Genomic DNA, 19,684 nt, shown 5'->3' on the forward strand with positions numbered 1-19,684 from the left:
GTGGGTTATGCTTTTCCTGCCTGCAAGGCAGAGCATCTGATGTCTGTGTTTGGGTCATGAAAACCAGAAACCAGGAGATGCATAGTTGAGAGATCTTAACTCAGAAAAAGACATTGGCATTTTGAGGATCAAAACAAAAACAGTGAGGGGAAAATCTATAACTTTCTCAATTTACATCCCTCCTCAAATCCATACTCATTTCTGACTTAACCTCAATACATGGCTCCTTGAACCTTTCTTTCACTTCTTTCCTTTTACTCCTTTCCACCCTTCCTTAATACCTACTCCAGATGCAGTTCCCACTCCATTGTTCTGAACCCTTAGAAATGCACGTGTTCCCATTTCCCTTTCCCATATTTACAAACCTGGTCCAGCCTAATACTGGCTTAATGAAAGAAAGACTTGTGAAAAGAATAGCCTGCCCACGTTTCACTGGAGGGAAACAAATTTTACATTTTAAAGCAAGTCTCTTAGGGCACATGTGCATACATTCTGTAAATTCTGAATTTCTAGCTGTACAGGTGAAACTAGGTCTTTTGGAAAGTGTCTGCTAACGGCTACAGGCATCTGCACAAAGGAGGTCCCTTAATTGTCCTGTAGTTATCTTCATGGAAATTCTTAGTCTGCCCAAATTAAAAGGCGTGCCAGATGTTCAAGATGCAATAAAATTCCTAACATCACTTCACTGATGGTTTCATTGCTGTGAAGATGAGTCCAAAGAGACAAGATGCCAAAAACGCTTTCTTGTCTGCACTTGATATTGGAAATGGGTATGACAGATACCGTCTTTGGAGCCTCCTCTCAGTACACTGAAAGGCACAAATGTGAAGATGTAGAAATCTTGGCATACCGTCTTCTGTTGGTAAGGTCCTGGGATGAATTTGGACATCTTTTTAAAAGCAGAAAATAACACCAACCCAGCAAGAGCTTGTGGTTGAAGAGTAGACATGGGTAACTTGTGAATCCACTAGCCAAAGATATCGCTTATTCTGAAAGGAATCTAGATTGATGGAGCAGTCCTGGAGATGAGCGCGATTTGCCCTTGGCTGTTCTTACATCTGACTCATGCTTGACATGCATTTGATCAAAAGAGATGCTGTTACTGCTTTTTCCAAATGTAGGTGAGCCATTACAGTCTCACTGCTAGATTTTTCCAGTCACCGTTTCGCAGCTTCTTCAAGGCAGAGCTCCTGGCCACATATGGCCCAACTGGGCCAAGTTTCCAAAGGTGCTCCACATTTATGGTTGGGGTCAAATCTTCTGAGGAGGTCAGCCTATTGTATGCTGAACTCTTGAAATGCTGCCCACCATTGTCACAGTGGGAACAGGCTTTAAGCAGTCTTGGAAATCTGGTCCTTATTTAGGAACTCGAAAGAGAACCAAACTCTCAAAAAACATGTCAGTGTATCTACTAACTGAGCAGCTGAAAATCTGCTCCCATTGTGCTTCAGGCTTCAGGATTAGCTCAGGATTAAGACACACATCACAGCAACTGTAAATTGAGAGAAAGGTGAAGTAAGGATAATAAAAACAGCAGTACTTCACCAGCATCTGTTTGAACTGCAATCTCTGAAGACCTGAAAACCATCACAGGAAAGGATCGTCTCATCTCCCTTGGAATGCAAACCTGCTGGAGCACAGATATGCCGCTGAATCTTTATCAAGGGAGGAGAGGCAAAATTAGTCAGTCTGCAGGCAACGTGGTGGTTGTTAATGTTCATGTCATGTATTTCAATTAATTCTTACTTTTAATTTCAGATTTTTCTTGTTGCTTTCCTTGTATCACTGAATTAATTAACTTAGCATTTCTCTAGACTAAATATTGTTCTCTATCAATGAAATATTTATTGCCCGATTTTAATAATGGTTGCATTTTTTGCAGTTTTACTGTGTTTGTGTTTTTACAAAAGCTTAATAAAATAACCATACTTCAAAATGCACATCAAATCTTAAAGCCATAACTACAAGAACACGTGTTTAACTTTCTGTTATCTGTATATCTCAGAGCATAGAAATCGAAAGCATCATGGAATTGAATGTTTTAAATAAAAAAAGCAAAACCAAGCAAACAGAAAGAAGACACATTATTACACTTTTAATCAGTGAATTAATGTCAATTTCAAATTCAAAATAGATAATAATATTGTAATGCAATATTGTAGTTGTATTGCAATTTGCCTCCCTAACTTTTATAAAAAAGCATATTCCAAGTTGTTATTCATTATTTCATGTTAGGGAGATCTTTATGCAAAGGTATCAAAACTACAGCAGTGTTTGTAAGGAATCAAACATTTTCCTAGTCCCTTGTATTCATTATATTAAGAGTAGCAGTATGATCAGTATCTTATTAGGCAATCAGTAACAAATCCAGTACAAGACACTGGATTAGATCTTCGTTGTATGATCAGACTTACGAAAACATAAAGCATATTTCAGTAAAAAATAGATGATTTTTTACATTTCTATTCCACACTGAAAAAGCAATAGAGAAAGAATTTTTCACTGCCTCTTCCTGTGAGACAGCTAGAGGGTGCCAGACAGCAGCAGAAAGTATCAGGCTCAATGAAACAAAATGAGATAGATCTTCACTTCCAAGTTTTTCGACCTTAAACTAAGCTGTGGACTGCTGTTGCAACAGCTAGGGGGTATTAAAAGAAGTACATATGGTTTCAAAATGCAGTTGAACAAAGTCATCAAGATTTATTAAAATACTTAGGGTGGTGAAGGGAATATTAAAAGGTTATTTCAGAAGTTATTGAAGACAAAGGAAGCACTTGAATTGTGGGTGGCAGGGAGACTGCTCTAGGAAGCAGTTACACTATTCTTGCTTCTGGAGTCAGGATGCTAAGATTGAATAGGCTTTTGGCACTGCTTAGTCTGGCCATGCATTTCAGGCAAAACCTGACTCTGTGAAATTGAAAACATTTCCACAACCTAAATCCCAGAAATTTTACTCTGAATTGTAAAAAACAAAACAAAACAACAAACCCCCAAACCAAACGAAACCAAAGCAAAAACCAAACAGCAAAAACATGCTACATTTGTGCTATTATTTTTCTTTTGCACTTAAAAGGTAATATTCAATAGTTTTACAGTCACAAAGACTGTATGTTATATTTGTTCATATTTGAAAAGGAGACTAAACTAGAATATTATTTAAATTATTACTCCCATTTTTCTCTTTATTTTCTGATAATCATTGTTTTCCTTTCTTTAGTCACTGAATGGTTTTGCATTGGTGGTGAGTGCAGATGGCATGATATTTTATGCATCTTCTACGATTGTGGACTACCTAGGGTTTCATCAGGTAACTATATTTGCAAATATTTTGAATGCTTAATGTTACAGTCTTTCTAATGACTTTACTGGACCCAGCATCAATCCCTGAGGGACTTATTAGTTGGCTACCAGTTGGGCTTTTATGATTTACATTTGCAATACACTATTAAAAATAATCTTCTGAGGATATTAGATCAAAAAGTAGATGTGAAAAACGGGAGCCAGTAACTTTCCTCAGTGAGTCAAAATGTCCTACGTCACTCATTATTTTTTGGAAGATATCGACCCAAATTGTTTACTGTGAAGATGATGAGGCTGGCCAAGAAGCTGTGGATGCACCATGCCTGGAGGTGTTTGAATCTAGGTTGGATGGGGCTTTAGGCAGCCCTGACTGGTGGAAGGTGTCACTGCTTTTGGCAGTGGGGTTAGAACTAGATGGTGCTTAAGGTCCTTTCCAGCCCCAAGTATTCTATAGTTCTAAATACAAGAGTCTGCCCCATTAAACCTATGGATTAAATGTTGCTTGTCCTAATTGTTTCAGACTGATGTAATGCACCAAAACATATACGATTACATTCATGTTGATGATCGACAGGATTTCTGTAGACAACTGCACTGGGCCATGAATCCTCCTCAGATGTTGTCTGGACAGCAACTACAGACAGAAACAGGTAGGTCTATATACTGTTGACTGGAAATGTACGCATCACTGTACAATTTGAACTGCCCTCCACCTATTCCCTGTTCCTTGTCAAGTTAGATTCTTCACTGGAAAGCTGCATAGTGGCCATTTATAGTGTTAATATCCCCAAAGTAATGGTGCTCCTTGATTCCGGATTTTACAGGCTGGTGTGTACTGTTGAGGCTAGAACAGTGATGTTTCCTTTGTTTTTCTTTGACTAATGTGCTTATGAATATTCCTATCCAGGAAGAATAAACAACATCAGTGTTCATCCTAGTAGTCTTTTCTTCATACTAATCAGGACATGAGTATTTCTCTCAATAGCAGGAAAAGATAAACAATATGCAAAATTGTTCTGTGCAGTACCACAGTGGCTACAAGACTTTTTGCCATTTGTTCTCCCTTGTAAAGTTATACAAATGAGAGTCCTTAGAAGAATAAGTAAGTTTAGCAATATATTTTTTTCCTCTGAGGCTGTATTTGCTTAGAATGAGAAGTGGACATGTATGCTCAAGATTTCTCCTGTGTAAACCAGAAATCGTGGCTACAGAAAATAAAGTTGAAATTGCTAACTTTCTGAATGGATCCCAGTGAGATGTATGCATTTCACCAAAAGATAAGGAAATAGTTTTTCGGATTAGTGGGGAGAAACTTGGAAGAAATCCTTCAGCAACTTTTATGAAGTCTCTCTTTAGGAACAGAGTCATGTACCTTCGTAGAATTCCAAAGTTGGATAGAATGTATTTTGCAAGAAATGTACAGATTACAGGAACTTTGCCAAAAACAAATATGCAGAGAACAAACAAAACAATGTGCACGAGCATTTTAAACTATAGAAGTTATAAGCATTAATTTTTTTTTTGTCCTAAGTGTATACAGTGGAGAATCTTAATTCCTGAGTTCATTCTTCTGTACAAATACTTATGTGTGTCTTTTGGGAAATAAATGTTTCAAAAGCTGTGCACCTGTAGTCCAAAAATGGCAAATGCTTCATTAAAAATCAAGAAGGCAACAGCTGAACATCAGCTAATCAGACACTGTTCATTTGTTTTTTCTTTTTTTATTCTTGTATTAGCATTTTTTTCCTGATTTTGTTCCTTTTTCTAATGTACAATCTCCAGTCTCTGATACTAAAATTTGTAACATCTGTTACCCTACTCTGCGTTGTTAAAACTCACAGGAATTTGGGAAGTAAAGCAAAGTTTCTGAAGAAACTCACCTGAATCCCATTGTAGAGCTCTTTTTTCATTTGGTAGAACACCTCCAGATATGCCTATACACAATGCAGTTCAGTATTCACCCCTCTATAAAATACTGTTCAGCAATTTCTTTTTCAAGTAGGTACAGAATATCTTTGTTCTTTCCTAGTGTGATGTGATATTGTCCTTTACAGGAGAAGAATATATTCTCAGTAAATTGTTTAAAGCACAAGAGAATGACAGCACAACAACAGATTATTCTTCCTTCTTAACTCGTTGTTTCATCTGTCGAGTTCGCTGCTTATTGGACAGTACTTCTGGCTTCCTTGTAAGTATAATTTTACTTAGACAAGTGTGGTCACAATGCATTAGATTTAAATTACTTCATATGAAAAATACTGGTACATAGATAACTTGCAGCCATGGACAGAATACGTTTTTTCCTTGCTGTACTCTAACAGGAAACAACTAAAGGCATTTATTGCTATGTATAAAGAATGGTGGAAGAAAAGGCTGTAATATTTCAAATGGAAAGAATTGATAGATTTTTATGTTTTAAGCTTTCCTGGACAATATCTGTCCACTGCTGGTACTTGCCCTAAAACAAGGGTGGCAAAACTACATTTCAGCCATTAGCATTCATTCATTAAGTGTTACTTTAAGAAAAATGAATAAAAGTTATACCTTTTTCACTGTTGCAAAAGATCCTTTAACAATAAAAACAAAATTAAAAAGTATTTTGTGTATTTAATATTCTTACTACAAGTGGCTTATTTCTAGAAATCACTTCCCTGTTTGCTTAGTAAAGACCAATCTTGTTTTTTCTTCTAACAAGGACAGATGTACAAAGAAAATGAGAGGAATAGAGAGAGATAGAAAAATGCAACCCATGTCTCAGACGCTCATTTGCAGGAAAATTATGGATAAGCCTGGAAAAAATAGAGATCCAAGCATGCAGGAAATAGCTGTTTGAACCATCAAAAGCTGCCACTCTTGGCAAACAGAACATAATGCAGAACTTCTGCTTTAAGCACACTGGAGATGAAAAAAGCAACAGCCTCTAAATTTTCATTTTACTCTTGATAGAGTAAAATTTACTCACCACGTCTCTGAAATTGCACAGTTTAAACTTCATGAAAATAATAAAATTTTTGTGTCTTTTTCTCCCTGTTTCAAAACTTCTTACTTAATTGATAGGTGGCATAGCTTTTATTAGCATTTTTTAATTGTTTATACATGAAATGCTAAAGATAATTCTGTTGTGTTTTTATATAACAGACAATGCAGTTTCAAGGCAAACTAAAGTTTCTTTTTGGACAAAGGAAGAAGTCCTCATCAGGAGCAGTATTACCACCTCAGCTGTCCTTATTCTGCATAGTGGTACCACTTCTTCTCCCTTCTGTGACAGAGATGAAGATGAAAAGCCTACTTGTGAAAGCAAAACACAGAGCTGATGATGCAGCAGTGAATACAAAGTATCTTCAAATTAATCTCATGGCATTTAGTAAAGTATACTATGAGCTTTCTGTTTATTAAGTGTGTAAAAAGTACAAGTGATGCTAAATAACTCTCTATATCAACTCTTTCTTAGAAAATAAATATGCATAATTTATCTGGGTTCTCCTTCCAAATCTTTGGAGGTTATCAAAGAAATATTTCATTCTACTAGCTAGAAAAGTGGAAAACTGGGCAGCGATCGTGATTTGACAAAAGAAAAAAGAAGATGTGCTTCATACGTTTACTATCTTATTTGTGTTATTTTATTTACATTTAAACAAACAAACAAAAGCTTCAGTGTTTCATTTGAGTTAGGTCTAAATCATGCTGTCCAAAGATGGTCAGAGAATGTATTTAGCTATTTCTAGTCTGATGGTCTTTAATGAAGGAAAAGGTTTGAAAAGGATTGTTATAGAATTCATAAACTGATATATATTTCTAACTAAAGATAGGGAGAAATACATTAAAATCACATGACGATTATTGTAGATTGAAGTCGTGGTAATCTTTAAGTGTATTGCTGGTACCTTGCAAGTATCTTGAATGACAGGCAGAGCAGAGTGTACACATCTGTCTAAATTCAAGCTGAACCTTCTTAATTCCAGCTGTAAGTAAGCCATGAGCATAATACTCCTAAACATAGCTATTCCTCTTAACTGGATGCAGAATTCCAGTCATACTCCGGTTTGAGCAAGCATATGATGAAACATAGATGACTATTTAGTGTTGGTTATTATATATTGAAATCATCAATCTTTGAGAGTGGTCAACAGGTTGAAAATCACATCTTTCAGAGTTTGTAATTCCATATTGTTGCTGTTGACTGACAAGGAATTTTCCCTGTTTTCTGACCCTTACAGCTCCAGTTCCAAAGGCAGTTCAGGTCTGTGTGAAGCAACAGAATTATATGGAAGAAATAGTCATCATGATGGTGCAGCTTTCACTAATGTGTTACAGATTACTGAAAACCAATTCAAAGGTGTGTACGCTAAGTACTTTTAGCTTACATACAGATATGGAAAAAGAATCTTGCCTTTTCTTTACACTTCTTTAAAACCTGTTAGGCTTTCCAGGTTTTGGTTCCATTGCTCTCTCTCTTTTTCTGTTTTTCCTTTTCTTAATAATGATTGTATCTATTCCTGTGTGAAGAAAATGTGAAAATACATTATCGAAGCTAGTTTCCCCAAAAAATCAGAAAATAGAAGGAAGATTAAAACATATTGTCTTGTAAACTGACAATTTGCTTGTGACTTTGACTCATGCTTTTCCAGTGTTCCAGTGTGGTGATACTATGAGAATCCATGCTGTATTTCAAATTTTTGCAATGAATTGGTGAGTCTTCTCCAAACAGCAACTACTTCCACAGAATTATATTCAGCCTTTGGTTGTAACTGTGGAAGCCTTTAACTTCTTTAAAACCACTGTCATAGCCCCATTTTCCATTGATATTTTATCATGGATATAGGAATACTATTGAGAGGGGGAAAATGGTAATGAAATAATAATACTGAAATGTCTTTCATTACAGTTTAAGTGTTGATAATCGCTACCTTAGATTTTTCTAATTTTATTCTTCATGTAATTTTCCTGATTATTAGGCCTGTGTGACATATTTTAGCACGTACTTTCCTCTGCTGACTATCCCAAGGCAGCCAACAAACCTGTTAGCATTCACCAGTAAAAACTAAAAGTAATATTTAAAGACTAAGAAAAAACATTAAAAACTGCACGGATTAAAATATACTTTCTTTTAAATTGCATAGCGAAGAATAATGGAGAAAATGGCATTTCTCTAGTCAAAGTACAAACAAATGAAGATCACTGGGTCTGGGTTCAAGCTAACACTCAACTTCTGTATCGAAGTGGTTGTTCAGAATATGTTGTTGCCCAACAGCAAATGCTGAAGTAAGTATATTTTCCAATACTAAAAAAAATCTGTATTTTAGAAAAATGAACTTATTCCTAATGTCTGAGATCTTTAAAATGAGTGTAGCATCCAAAGAAATGTATAAGAAGGACTTAGTTTACTTACCAAATAAAAATCCATTTATGTCCCAGATCATATGAAAAGGCTGTTATAATCCAAAACAATATGTTTGCATTCTTCAGGCTCTTTTCTTCTGAAGTTGAGTGTACACACATACTAAAAAAGAATGCCTCAAACTGCTTCATTTTCAATATGTTTTGGATTTCTTACACAAAAATGTATTTTGGGGTTTGATTTTACATTACAGCTGAAACTCTTCATTGATTAGTGCCCTGGCTTTTCCTAATAGTTGATAATGTTTGTTTTTTTTTTTATTTTATTTTTTTTTTCTGTGCGTGATAGTTGAGCTTATGTTTTTAGTTGTGGATGTTCAACATAATCTAAACAGGAATGCTCATATTCACTGAATGTTTGCAGATCGTATACATAGCTGGCTGTAGGCTCAGACTTGGGAGTGGAAACTATACCCAGCAGATGTGTGTTGAAAGAGGAATTCGCCATTGGGTTTTCCCCTTTCCTCCTGCATACGTTTTTCCTCCTTCCTGCACAGGACTGTACCCGTTCAAGCCTGTCTGAGGGAAGAGCAGGGGCCAGGGGCTTTACATTTGATCCTGAGGAAAAAATGTGACCACTATCTCTCTTCTTTTCCTTTTGGATGCCTTGCAGGTGGAAAAATAAATGAAAAAAGTCTTTGAACTTCTAGAGTAGATAGATACTCCTTACAGGCAACGTACCTTCCAGGATCTTCTGAGTAGCGGAGGACCTCTCACTGCTTTACCTTTACTGAGATAGCACAGACATCATTTTGCCATCAAAGTAATGAATCTCTAAAAAGATCAGACTAGGAGTGGCTAGTCCTTGTATTCAAGTCTCCATTTTATGTTCTGAGCAATTAAGCATGCTCTTTGATCCTTACTTAGTTACATTTTTATCATTTAAATCCTCCTTTTTGTTTAATAGTTCCCACAAGCTGAAGCATTGCTAGAGTTGGCCTCACAGATTATACTCAGTTCTGTCCTACTAGTGTCCAGTAGATTCCACCTGTTGTTTTTACATTCACTACTACTTTTTTTGTTAAAATGCATGCTATCTTCTTGGAAACATACATTCTTTTGAGAAATTTCACTGTTTCATTGTAAAATTTGTGATTTGGTGATACCTTTTGTTAGTATTTGCACATTGTCCAATCTATTTTCCCAATGATACCTTTTCTCGAGAGGTAATTTCGCAGCGTTCTTGCATCCCTGAGTATTTAAAAAGGAAAAGAAAGAAAACGCTCCCTGTTTCCAGCTGCACGTTCATTACTGTGGGACGTTCTCTCGTTAGAATAGCATGAACTCCCCCTACTGGAAATTCCTATACTTGCGCATTGAGCCCGTATCCAAAGAAAATGTTTCTCAGTAGCAAGTTGAGAATAAAGCCTTCTGAAAAGCACTCCAGTTTTTCATGCCTGGCTCCTTACTGCGGTGTCCACTTCTTGCCCTGACAAAGAGAGTGAAGGTTCATAGCACAAACTCTGCATGATTGTAAATGAGCACGTTTGCAAATTCCAGCAAAATCTGATCCTGGAGATTTGGAGTTATAAACAACTGCTGCATTGAATATGGAAATGCTGAGGTAATTTTCTCTGTCAGGACTTCTAAAAATGTTGAGTGCTTCAGTGTTAGGTCATCAAAAATTAATTCATCAATCGTTTGGGAAAATTAAAGGCAAAACAAATTAGGCTGAACATGTAAAATAACCCTGCGTGCAATAAGGACATCTGTGATTATTCTGAACACTTAATTTGGGTATTTTGTTTCCTCTCTGATAATTATGCATTCTTGAAATGTAAGACCCCCATGGTTCATACTCAAATTGCTTTGATTAGAAAATTCGTAGGTATCCTAATTACTCCTTGCTAACAGAATACATCTCATTTAACATGCTATTTGCAAAAAATAATCTAGAATTTTTTTTTGCACAATAAAATGGTTTAGATACATTTAGATACATTTTAACAGAAAAAAAAAAAGACAGTGTAAGGTGGGTACCATATTGCACATAAAATACTATGATGGTTAAAGTCGTTACAAACTGTGTGCCTGAACTAAATGTATGTTATAATTTAAATGTAAGAGTGCTACAGGAAGGTAGTATTTCACACAGTTATGTTCACATGCGTGGAAACTCTTTTCTCTGTCTTGGACAAATACAAAATTTACATGTAACAGAGTATGAGATACTAAATTAAGGACAAAATATTGCCTGTAATATATGTCAAACCACTCCATCTGAATTACAGAACAGATCCATTTAGAAACCTCTTACTGAATGGTTTTTGGTTTTCTTTTCCTACTTTTATTGAAAGGGAAGAAGATGAACAGCTGAAGATACCAAACAGTTTTGCCAGTTTGAAAGGAAACCTGGAGGGACTTTCCTACAACAGTGCCATTGAAACCCTCGGCCAATTGAAGCATTTCAACTGGACAGCAATTAAAAATGAGCAAGATAATGTAAAAGTGAAGTTTGAGCCTCATACAAATGGTGAGTGTTTCATGCAGGAGGAATCTCTCAGTTCTAACACACCAGTTTTAGGCATTCAAAACAACGGCACCACAAACAATAGCTGGACTTTCAGAAACTCAAGCTCTTGTTCTATAAATCAGAGAATGAATGCATGTCCAAACAGAAGAGCTGGATCATTCTACAACAGAGACCAAAGTTTCTTAAATTTAGCATCGACTTGTCCTTCCCACTGGGGTAATGCAGAAAATTGCCAGTCGTACTCAGGCTTACAACAGCGTGCTGTGGAGAACTATACTACAGACCACCTGAAACTGCAGAGATCATTAATATCCTCGGAGTCTCTCTATGATGCAGCATTTCCCTTGGATATGCCTATCAAAACGGAATATGATTCTGATTCTGAAAACATTGCTGATAACTACCCAATGCCACAAAACCGAGCCTGGCTGGATGAGAACAGCACCATGAGGAGGCAGTTGTTCAGCTATCCCAATAGGGTGCACCTTAAAACAGAACCAGACCTTTGTCAGCAAGCGGCACCTTGCCAGAAGCCAAGGCACTGCCTTTACACGCCACATAACTGGCAGTGCATTGTAGCAAATCACCCCAGCAACCTCAATCTGAACCGATCTTGTAAGGGTCTGCGTAACAGAGAGGTGGCCCCATTTTGCCCCCAGAACTCCTCCGCCTGCTTGGAAAGCCTGCCCGACCTGCCGCATGCCGAGGGCTACGACCAGTTCTACAGCCCTGCTCCAGGGGAGGAGAAGGAGCAGAGTAATGAGGTGTTTAAAATGCCGTGTGAATTTAAAAACCCTTGCTTGGTTCAGGCAATCAAGCGTGAGCCCCTGGATTCCCCACCCTTGTCCAACAGTGGACAGAACAGAGCACACATGAGCTTCCCTGAAAATACAATAGCAGGTCCTGTGCCTCATAAAGCCACTGAATGTACATTCTTACAATAGATTCTAGAGCATTGGGAATATTTATAACGTTAAAAGCAAAAAGAAATTGTGGCTTCACTTCCAGTTGGGTTAAACGAGTTACTAAAATTAAAAAACAGTGGAAAGATGGAAAGATGCTAAGTGTGCTTGTGCATGTACTTCTGTGTATGGAACAAAAGCAGACACAGATGCACACTCACTCCCACACATGCCTTTAAACACAGCCATTCTGTTAGTGAACTCTGGAAAGAAAGAAAGACAAAACCTCAGATACAGAAAAATAATCAGTAATTATTGCACAGGTTACACCTGCTAATGTGTCTTCATCATTTTTCCTCTCATGTCTGCAGTTCTTTAGCAAGGTGTAGCTATTTCTGTTTTTGGCCTTTGCTCTTTTTTTCTCAAGCTGACGTGATGCCTCTGTGAAAAAACACAATGTTTATGGTGTTCAATGTCGCCAGGAGTTTACCTTTGGAGTTTTTCATTTTTATTTTTAGCCATTCCAGTAAGTGTCAGCTATTCCTTTATCTCAACATTGAGTTGATGACAACAGGCAAGGGTGTCCCAAACACACGGAGAATTCTTGATTTAAAAGGACAGCATTAATTTAAAACAAATAACATTCACAAAATGTATTACAAGTTATTACATTTCAAACTAAATTTTTCCCATGTTTTCTAGACAATAATAATGCTTCAGTACATATTTTTCCATTTTAAAGCCATTAGCCTTTCATCTTGCTGTTTGAAAGACTGAACAATAGAATGTTATCCACTTCTTTATATGAGTTACAAAAGGCTTTAAAATGCACGTGTGCAGAATGTGTTTTACCAGTTATCTTCCTTGCTCTTGTAACATTAACAAAAGAAATGCACTTTTAAATGTGATGGTATCACTTTGACATAGTCAGACATCCAAACTCAAATCCCACACTAAGATTAGGAACATTTTTTGTAAAAAGCATCCTCATTTCATCCCCTAAAGAAAATCTTAATCTCACTGAGAGACGACTGGATTTACGACTTTCAAAAGCACTTTGGTGCACTTCTGTGCTTTTGAAAACAGATCCATATGCTTTCTTCTGAAGCCAGATAGTCATGTATTTCCACTTAAAGAAAAAAAAAAAAACCTACAACTTCTGTTTTGGTTGTTGTAGTTTGATTCCTGCACTAATTTTGTTTTAAAATTGCACTATTTCAACTTTATATCACCTTCAAGTATAGAAAACCTGTATCATTAAAAAACAAAACAAAACTAGATGCATATGTGCCCTATAGCGAATGTTTTCTTTTTCAAGATGTTATAAATAATTCTCATGTCTTCTTTCCTTCTAGCCACTGTGGGCATGGCTGTACACATGCTAGTGAAGTGGCATAAATTACTCCCTGATGCTCTAAGAGGTGTAAGTGCAGTTTTCAGGTAGGGGAATAGTTTTGCACAGGGAGTGGCAGCTGGGAGGCTGCTCTTCTCCAAGTCTGGTAGAAGTTACTGCCCACACATTAGAGTCGGCAGAAGTAAATACATGCATTCTCTGCATGTCAGCTTATAAACAATGGTTTAATCTGAAATGCTGCACTTTACACAGAAATGAAACTTTTGATGGTTACCCTGCATAAGGACATATTCCCAGAAGAAGGGCAAGAGTGGATGATAAGAAGGGCAATAATATCTTACTGCAGCTCAAGTTATTCTGCCATAGTCCAGCTGACCTAACTCAAGCCAAGAGAATATCTTGTTTTTCATATCTGAGATGTGTTAGTTCCCTGCTGACTACGTACTGTCTCTTAAGACAGTCTTGATATCCTTACCTTAACACTTTCACCAGTGGGTACAATGCAACGTCAGACCCCATTCAGAGATGAGGCTGTAATGGTGGAATTTACACCACAGTCTAGTACGTCACTGTTCATCTCACACAAAGCTAAGTCCAGCCATGGAAATTGTTCTTGGTACTCGAGTGAGACTGTGAAATATCAGCAGAGCTGCCCAAAGTCTGCCCCACTGATTGACAGTCTACAAAAACAAGAGCAGAAATGGGGTAGTGAAGAGACTGGGGCAATGTGGGGCAAGTGGAGGACATGCTGGCATGACTGCCGGAAAGCTGTCTGTTTAACTCCACTATTGGACTTAACCATGATGCTCCACCAAATGAGAGTACCCAGGCCTGCCTGGTTTAGCACTACCTTACACCTTCTCTCATTATTTGGTTTAATGCAGCGTGACTATAAAACACTACTATCCTCATCTGGAAATGCTGATGCCATTTTGCAGAGATGTAAATGGTCACAGCAGGTATATTGTTGTAGAGCACCGTGCCTCTGAATGCCTTGTCTGTGCTTACAAATATTTAGTGGCATAACTACAGAGGGAGAATTATACCAGCCCAACAGAAGTTCTCTAAACCTCTTCTGATACAGAATAAAGTCCATTTTGTTGACTTAACTTGATTTACAGCTGTTCTGGTCTGTTTCAGCTGAGTTTACTTCTCTCAGGCTCCCAACAAATCCGGTCACATTTTACTCATTCTAATTTGTGTTATAAGAGTAGGTGAAACTTCTGCATGTGAGAAAATCTAATCTGATACAAGAACAGCATTTTTCCAGGAGGATGATTTAAGGCATCACTTCAAATGAGATGTCACCTCCTAACTCTTCCCTGTGCAAATGTAGTTAGATTTCCTTCCTTATCTTTCAATAAAGGCTAAATCCATGAAAAATGTGGGGTGATTTATACTTAGGCCACGTATCACATTTGATTTTAAGCCACTTAGCGTATGGCCAAGTTGTTACTGCAGATCTCACATGAAAAAAAGTATTATAGTGGAGTCTGTTAAGTTATCACATATTTAACAGTCTCCTAAGAAACTGCACGTATTAAGAGATGGGCAACTTATTGTACTTCCGGGCAATTACTGATCACTGTTGATAGTAAAAGAAAGATCAGTTTTGTTTAAGAACTTTGCATTTTTCACTGTTTGGAAAAATAAATACTGAAAAACAATCTCTTTATATCTGTTTTTAAAGAACAGATATCTTCATCCCCTCCGGACCAAAATCTGATATTGCATTGTACCCTGTTAAGTTACTGGTGATTTAATGTTATAAAACCTTTTTGTATCCAGGCATTAATGATCCCTTGGCACAGGAAAAAGACAGGGCAGTTGCTTTAAATTGTTACTTTCTCTTTGTAGTGGCTGCTGTTTTGATATTATTGGTACTATTTTTAACACTGAGAAGAAGAGTTTAAGATGCTTCCAGTCAGTGATGTTTGGCTTTTATCCGTAATAAGCTGGCATTTATATCCTCCAAGCACAGCCTTAAGGTCTGTTTTAGGAGCCTCCCAGAGTATTTATTGTACGAAGAAAAAAATTCTTTTTGTAGAAGAAATGCCCAGTGAAATGCTTGCGTGCTGCAAACACTGAGTTTTCATGCTGAAAGAAAAAAAGCATTTCTTTCTCTAGTGTGGACATGCTTTCTAAAACCTGACTGACGATAGCATTCAAACCTCTTCAGCTGTAAATTCTTCAGAGTCAGAGGCAGAACAAACTACTTAATTCTGGTATTCAGAGGTTTGGTGGTTTGTTTTCTTGGATATTTGTGTGTGTGCGCCATTTTTGGTGTGTTTTTTGTAATTGTCTGAAAGCATATCTGACTCTGAGATTTTACTTAGCCCACAGACAACCAGAGATTAATATCAGCACAAGAGCTGTTGCCTTTGCTGTGAATTTGGCCTCAATTAGCTTTTAGGGGACAGCTGCACAGGACTTTACAAATGCTGGCCCAGCAAGCACACCACTTAAACCCTCTGGTTTTATTTGAAAACCATCCTGATTCGAGTTAAGGGTAAATGTGTACAGCAAATAAAGTAGATTTTCGTGGCTCTTCTAAGGCTTGCCAGGATGCAGTTAACACCAGTGGCTGAAACTGGGGCAGACCTTCACTGTAGGTAACACTATCAATAAGTTATACTTAATTCAGACTCTTGCAATACCAAAATAGAAATTTGTTTTGAGAATCTGAAGAGAAAGCAGTGTGTGCAAGTGGTGACCTGATTTCAGTTGATCCACAGTCTGGAGATTTAACTAGAGAAACAGAAAGCAAACACCTGTACCTAAATTCTTGGTAGGACAGACTGACTTCTTAGTACTTGATTATAACGTGTTAATGTTTTCCTTGCCTTTGATTAGAAGACACTGATATACCCTTGAAATCCTTACAAGTGAGTCTCCTCTGGATGGCTTAGGGAGGTCTGACGTTTGTATGTCAGCCAGTTCAGAAAGACTTCTGGTTGTGATACTTGATATAGTATTAACGTTGACAGGGCATGTGCAATTCTCATGGAAACTTCCAATGCTTAAAATACTTAAGTGGAAAACATCCAACCTGAAGCAAGGAATAGTCTGCAGGATAGAATCAGCTTCTGCTGCCTGGAAGCTTAACTCTTTCTGTTGAAGCCATATTGGAACTTACATAGGACAACCTCACCCAGGGTAGTTACTTCATAAAAGCCATTAATTTATCTTAAAAAATAGGATATTTTAATTGAAATAATAAAAATGTATGCTTTCTTCTATCTATAGATAAGTATATTGCCTCAGGTAGTCACAAAATAAACCCTTACCCATTTTCTTTCATTGGAGTGTCATGTAACTAAGATCCCAGCTCAGTGATAGTTGTATACACCTTTGTACTTTGTTTCTTGTCTTTTCCTTCTGTTCACTCACTAGAAAATAAGTTTCTTCCCCTGGATTTTCTTCCTCTCTTAAGTCTTGTGAAATCCTCAATGAAATATCTTGTAATAAGTGAAGCAGACTTCTGTAACATGCACAGCAAGATTAGAGGTTCTGCAGGTGGCCACGCTCAGGCTGTAGCCACAAGGCTCTTATTTAGCTGATCAAGACTCATAGAAGAAGGCTACCAGTAGCTTATGTTCTTGGATGCCACCATCCTGATGTGTACACCTGTGAATACAAGTGGCACATATTCACACGTTTCCTCATAGTACTATCGTAAATACTTCCCTTCCCTGCAAACATACCATGTCCGTTTCTTCTTTCTTCTCTCACTGATCACATTGCTTTTTTTCCCTGGAGAGAACTGTGTTCTATGCACTGGCTTGAGTGATCACATTTTCTCAAAATTAATAGTGTTTAGATTTGTCTTTTCTCATAACAAACTGCTCTCAGATACTCCCTAACTCTGAAGCAAGTCAAATATGACCAACAACTTTTCTGGTTTTGTTGAATACACATTGATAAAATGTAACTGAATTACAGGTTTTATCCAACTACAAGTTGTGCTGGGATGTAAATTTGAGATAAATTCCAATTTCTTTAAATTCAGTTTTAATGTAGATAGAAATATAAATATAGTTTGAAGTGCATATTTCAGTTAACAGCACTGAGCAAGATCATCAATTACAGTGTTTGGGGGAAAGAGTAAAAAATTAACAATAAGACAAATTTGAAGGTGAAAATTATCACCGTGAGTGATACACTGCTGTCAAGGTATTTTGTGACTACAGCATTAATTCTCTATACATTACTAGTAATTCTGTGCTCCAAAATTGTATCTTTATTTTTTTCTGTCGAAATGACTTTGTAGTCCTTCAACAGGAAAATAGTTTATTGAAAACAGGGGTTGAGGAAATTCAGTGCTAGGCTGTGTTTCTCCATCTGACTGAAAACATCATTCTAGGAGGCATGCAGTGTTCATCTTCCTTGCATGGAGTTACTCTTCAAAACCACGACAAATTCAGTGTCTGCATTAGCACCTCTGCAGGTGGTCATTGCCACTGAATTGTCACCCGGTGCTTTGATTGTGCAGCCTGAATTGGAATCCCAGAATTTCCTGGTTGTGACAAGGTTGCAGTGACAGCTGTACAACATTCCAGACTTCCTTTTCACATCTCTATTGGTAGAATTATGGTATTCCAGTGCTTAAGTATGAGGGAAATATAAACATGCGGCAAAAGGCAATGTAAAGAGCATCAGCTGCATAGCTGATCTCAGTCATTTCAGTCAATTAATTAAAAAACTATGTTAAAAAAATCAGGTGAGGTTCTGATCTAGAACTCTCCATTTTGCACAGGAGAGTGTCACAGGTGTGTCACCACTGTTCTGCCTCTTCTTAGGTCACACCTTGGTCTCTCCCTTCCTTATCCCATTACTCTTTCATCTGAACTTCTTTTCTCTCTTCTTCAAAATCTGAGACAATGAGAGGCAAGCAGCAACACTGTGTGTGTGTTTTTGTTTGTTTTTTTTTGCTCTACTCTCATTATGGCCACAGAATCATAGAAAGGCTTGAGTTGGAAGGGACCTTAATCACATTCTACTTCCAACCTCCCTCATGAGGCCAGGGTTGGATAATCTGGAATATTCTTCTACATGACTAGCAGCGTTCCCTCTTCTGAAAGGGCTCTTCTTCACACTCCTTCATCTCTTTGCAGGTCCCTAACAAAACCAAAGAACACTTTCTTCCCTTAAGCTATTCTATATCTATCAAAAAACTTTTTCTCCTCCAACTTTCCTACCTTTGTGATTTTATAGGATGGTACTTTGTAGCTTCCACCCTTTCTTTTTTATGCCTCCATAGCTGTATTATCTACTTTAGGCACACTTTAAAAGCTTTGACAAAAGAACAACGTTACGCAGAAGTGCAATGCCCTGTTCCCTTTCCTTGCCCCCTCTGGACAAGACAGAGGTACTGACAGAGGTCTTGGAGTAATTACAGCTCATAAAACAAAAAAGTCCATTTTGTGGGGAAACATACTCTGTTCAGGCAGCTGGATTGCCAAGAAATACTTGAGCTGCCATCCGTTTAATTCTACAAATATACACTGCCAAACCCTTTTGTATTCAGACCCAGTCTCTCTTTGCAGAAATGAAGGAGCCCACTTTCTCCTTTTTGGATCCTTCATTTTGTTCCTACATGTGTTCATTCTGTCACTGTGCAGTTGCACTTTTAATATGTAATTTTCTAAAAGATGAGTATGGAAGTATTGTTTAAAGAGTGTACAGACTAGTGTTTCCTATTAGTCCATTTTAGGTTTTGGGATCAGAGCTTCAAAGAATTATTGAGGGCTTTAACGTGACCCCATCTTAAGGCCTGTAACTATTACAGAAATGTAGAAATAATATAATATGGTATCAAAATTTTCTAATAACCATAAAAAAAAATAAATAAATAAAAACAGTGCCATTCTTGCTCCTCCTAAAGTCGAACAGTGGAGCATGAGACTGAACAAAAAGAGCACAGATATCATATATATACTTGTCCTGACCGCTTCTCCCCATCAGATGGGTATTACTCGAGCCCAGTGTTACGGGCACGGCTCTGGAAGGACTGAGCACCCTGCTGAGCACCGTGTGAGCACACAGCAGTTGGTGCAAAGGGCAGGTGTAAGGCTGATGCACTTCTGGAAGGGCGGGCGTGCAGCACCCCTGGCAAAGCCGGGATCCCCCATTAACACATCACCCAACCACTATCAACTGTGCTGCTCCCTAAGCAGTTGGAACAGACCCCAGGATGTATCAGTGGCAGGCTAAGCGGTGACACGTGAATTTTGTATTTTGTTATGACAGGTGCACTTT

General features: G+C 37.6%; 1 protein-coding gene across 1 annotated transcript in view; it reads left to right on the forward strand.

Moving 5' to 3' along the window:
* Positions 1-12,114, forward strand: part of AHRR (aryl hydrocarbon receptor repressor) — a 65,093-nt gene extending 52,979 nt beyond the window's left edge. Inside the window, exons 4-10 of the mRNA XM_065752826.1 lie at positions 3,218-3,307; positions 3,821-3,950; positions 5,355-5,488; positions 6,439-6,635; positions 7,518-7,636; positions 8,421-8,562; positions 10,995-12,114. Of these exons, the coding sequence (XP_065608898.1) occupies positions 3,218-3,307; positions 3,821-3,950; positions 5,355-5,488; positions 6,439-6,635; positions 7,518-7,636; positions 8,421-8,562; positions 10,995-12,114 (1,932 nt within the window). The remainder of the gene's footprint in view (positions 1-3,217; positions 3,308-3,820; positions 3,951-5,354; positions 5,489-6,438; positions 6,636-7,517; positions 7,637-8,420; positions 8,563-10,994) is intronic.
* The last annotated feature ends 7,570 nt before the right edge of the window (positions 12,115-19,684 follow it).

Source organism: Cyrtonyx montezumae, unplaced genomic scaffold, assembly GCF_038088225.1.
Source record: "Cyrtonyx montezumae isolate F1298 unplaced genomic scaffold, pur_monq_1.0 scaffold_8, whole genome shotgun sequence".
Classification (NCBI taxonomy): domain Eukaryota; kingdom Metazoa; phylum Chordata; class Aves; order Galliformes; family Odontophoridae; genus Cyrtonyx; species Cyrtonyx montezumae.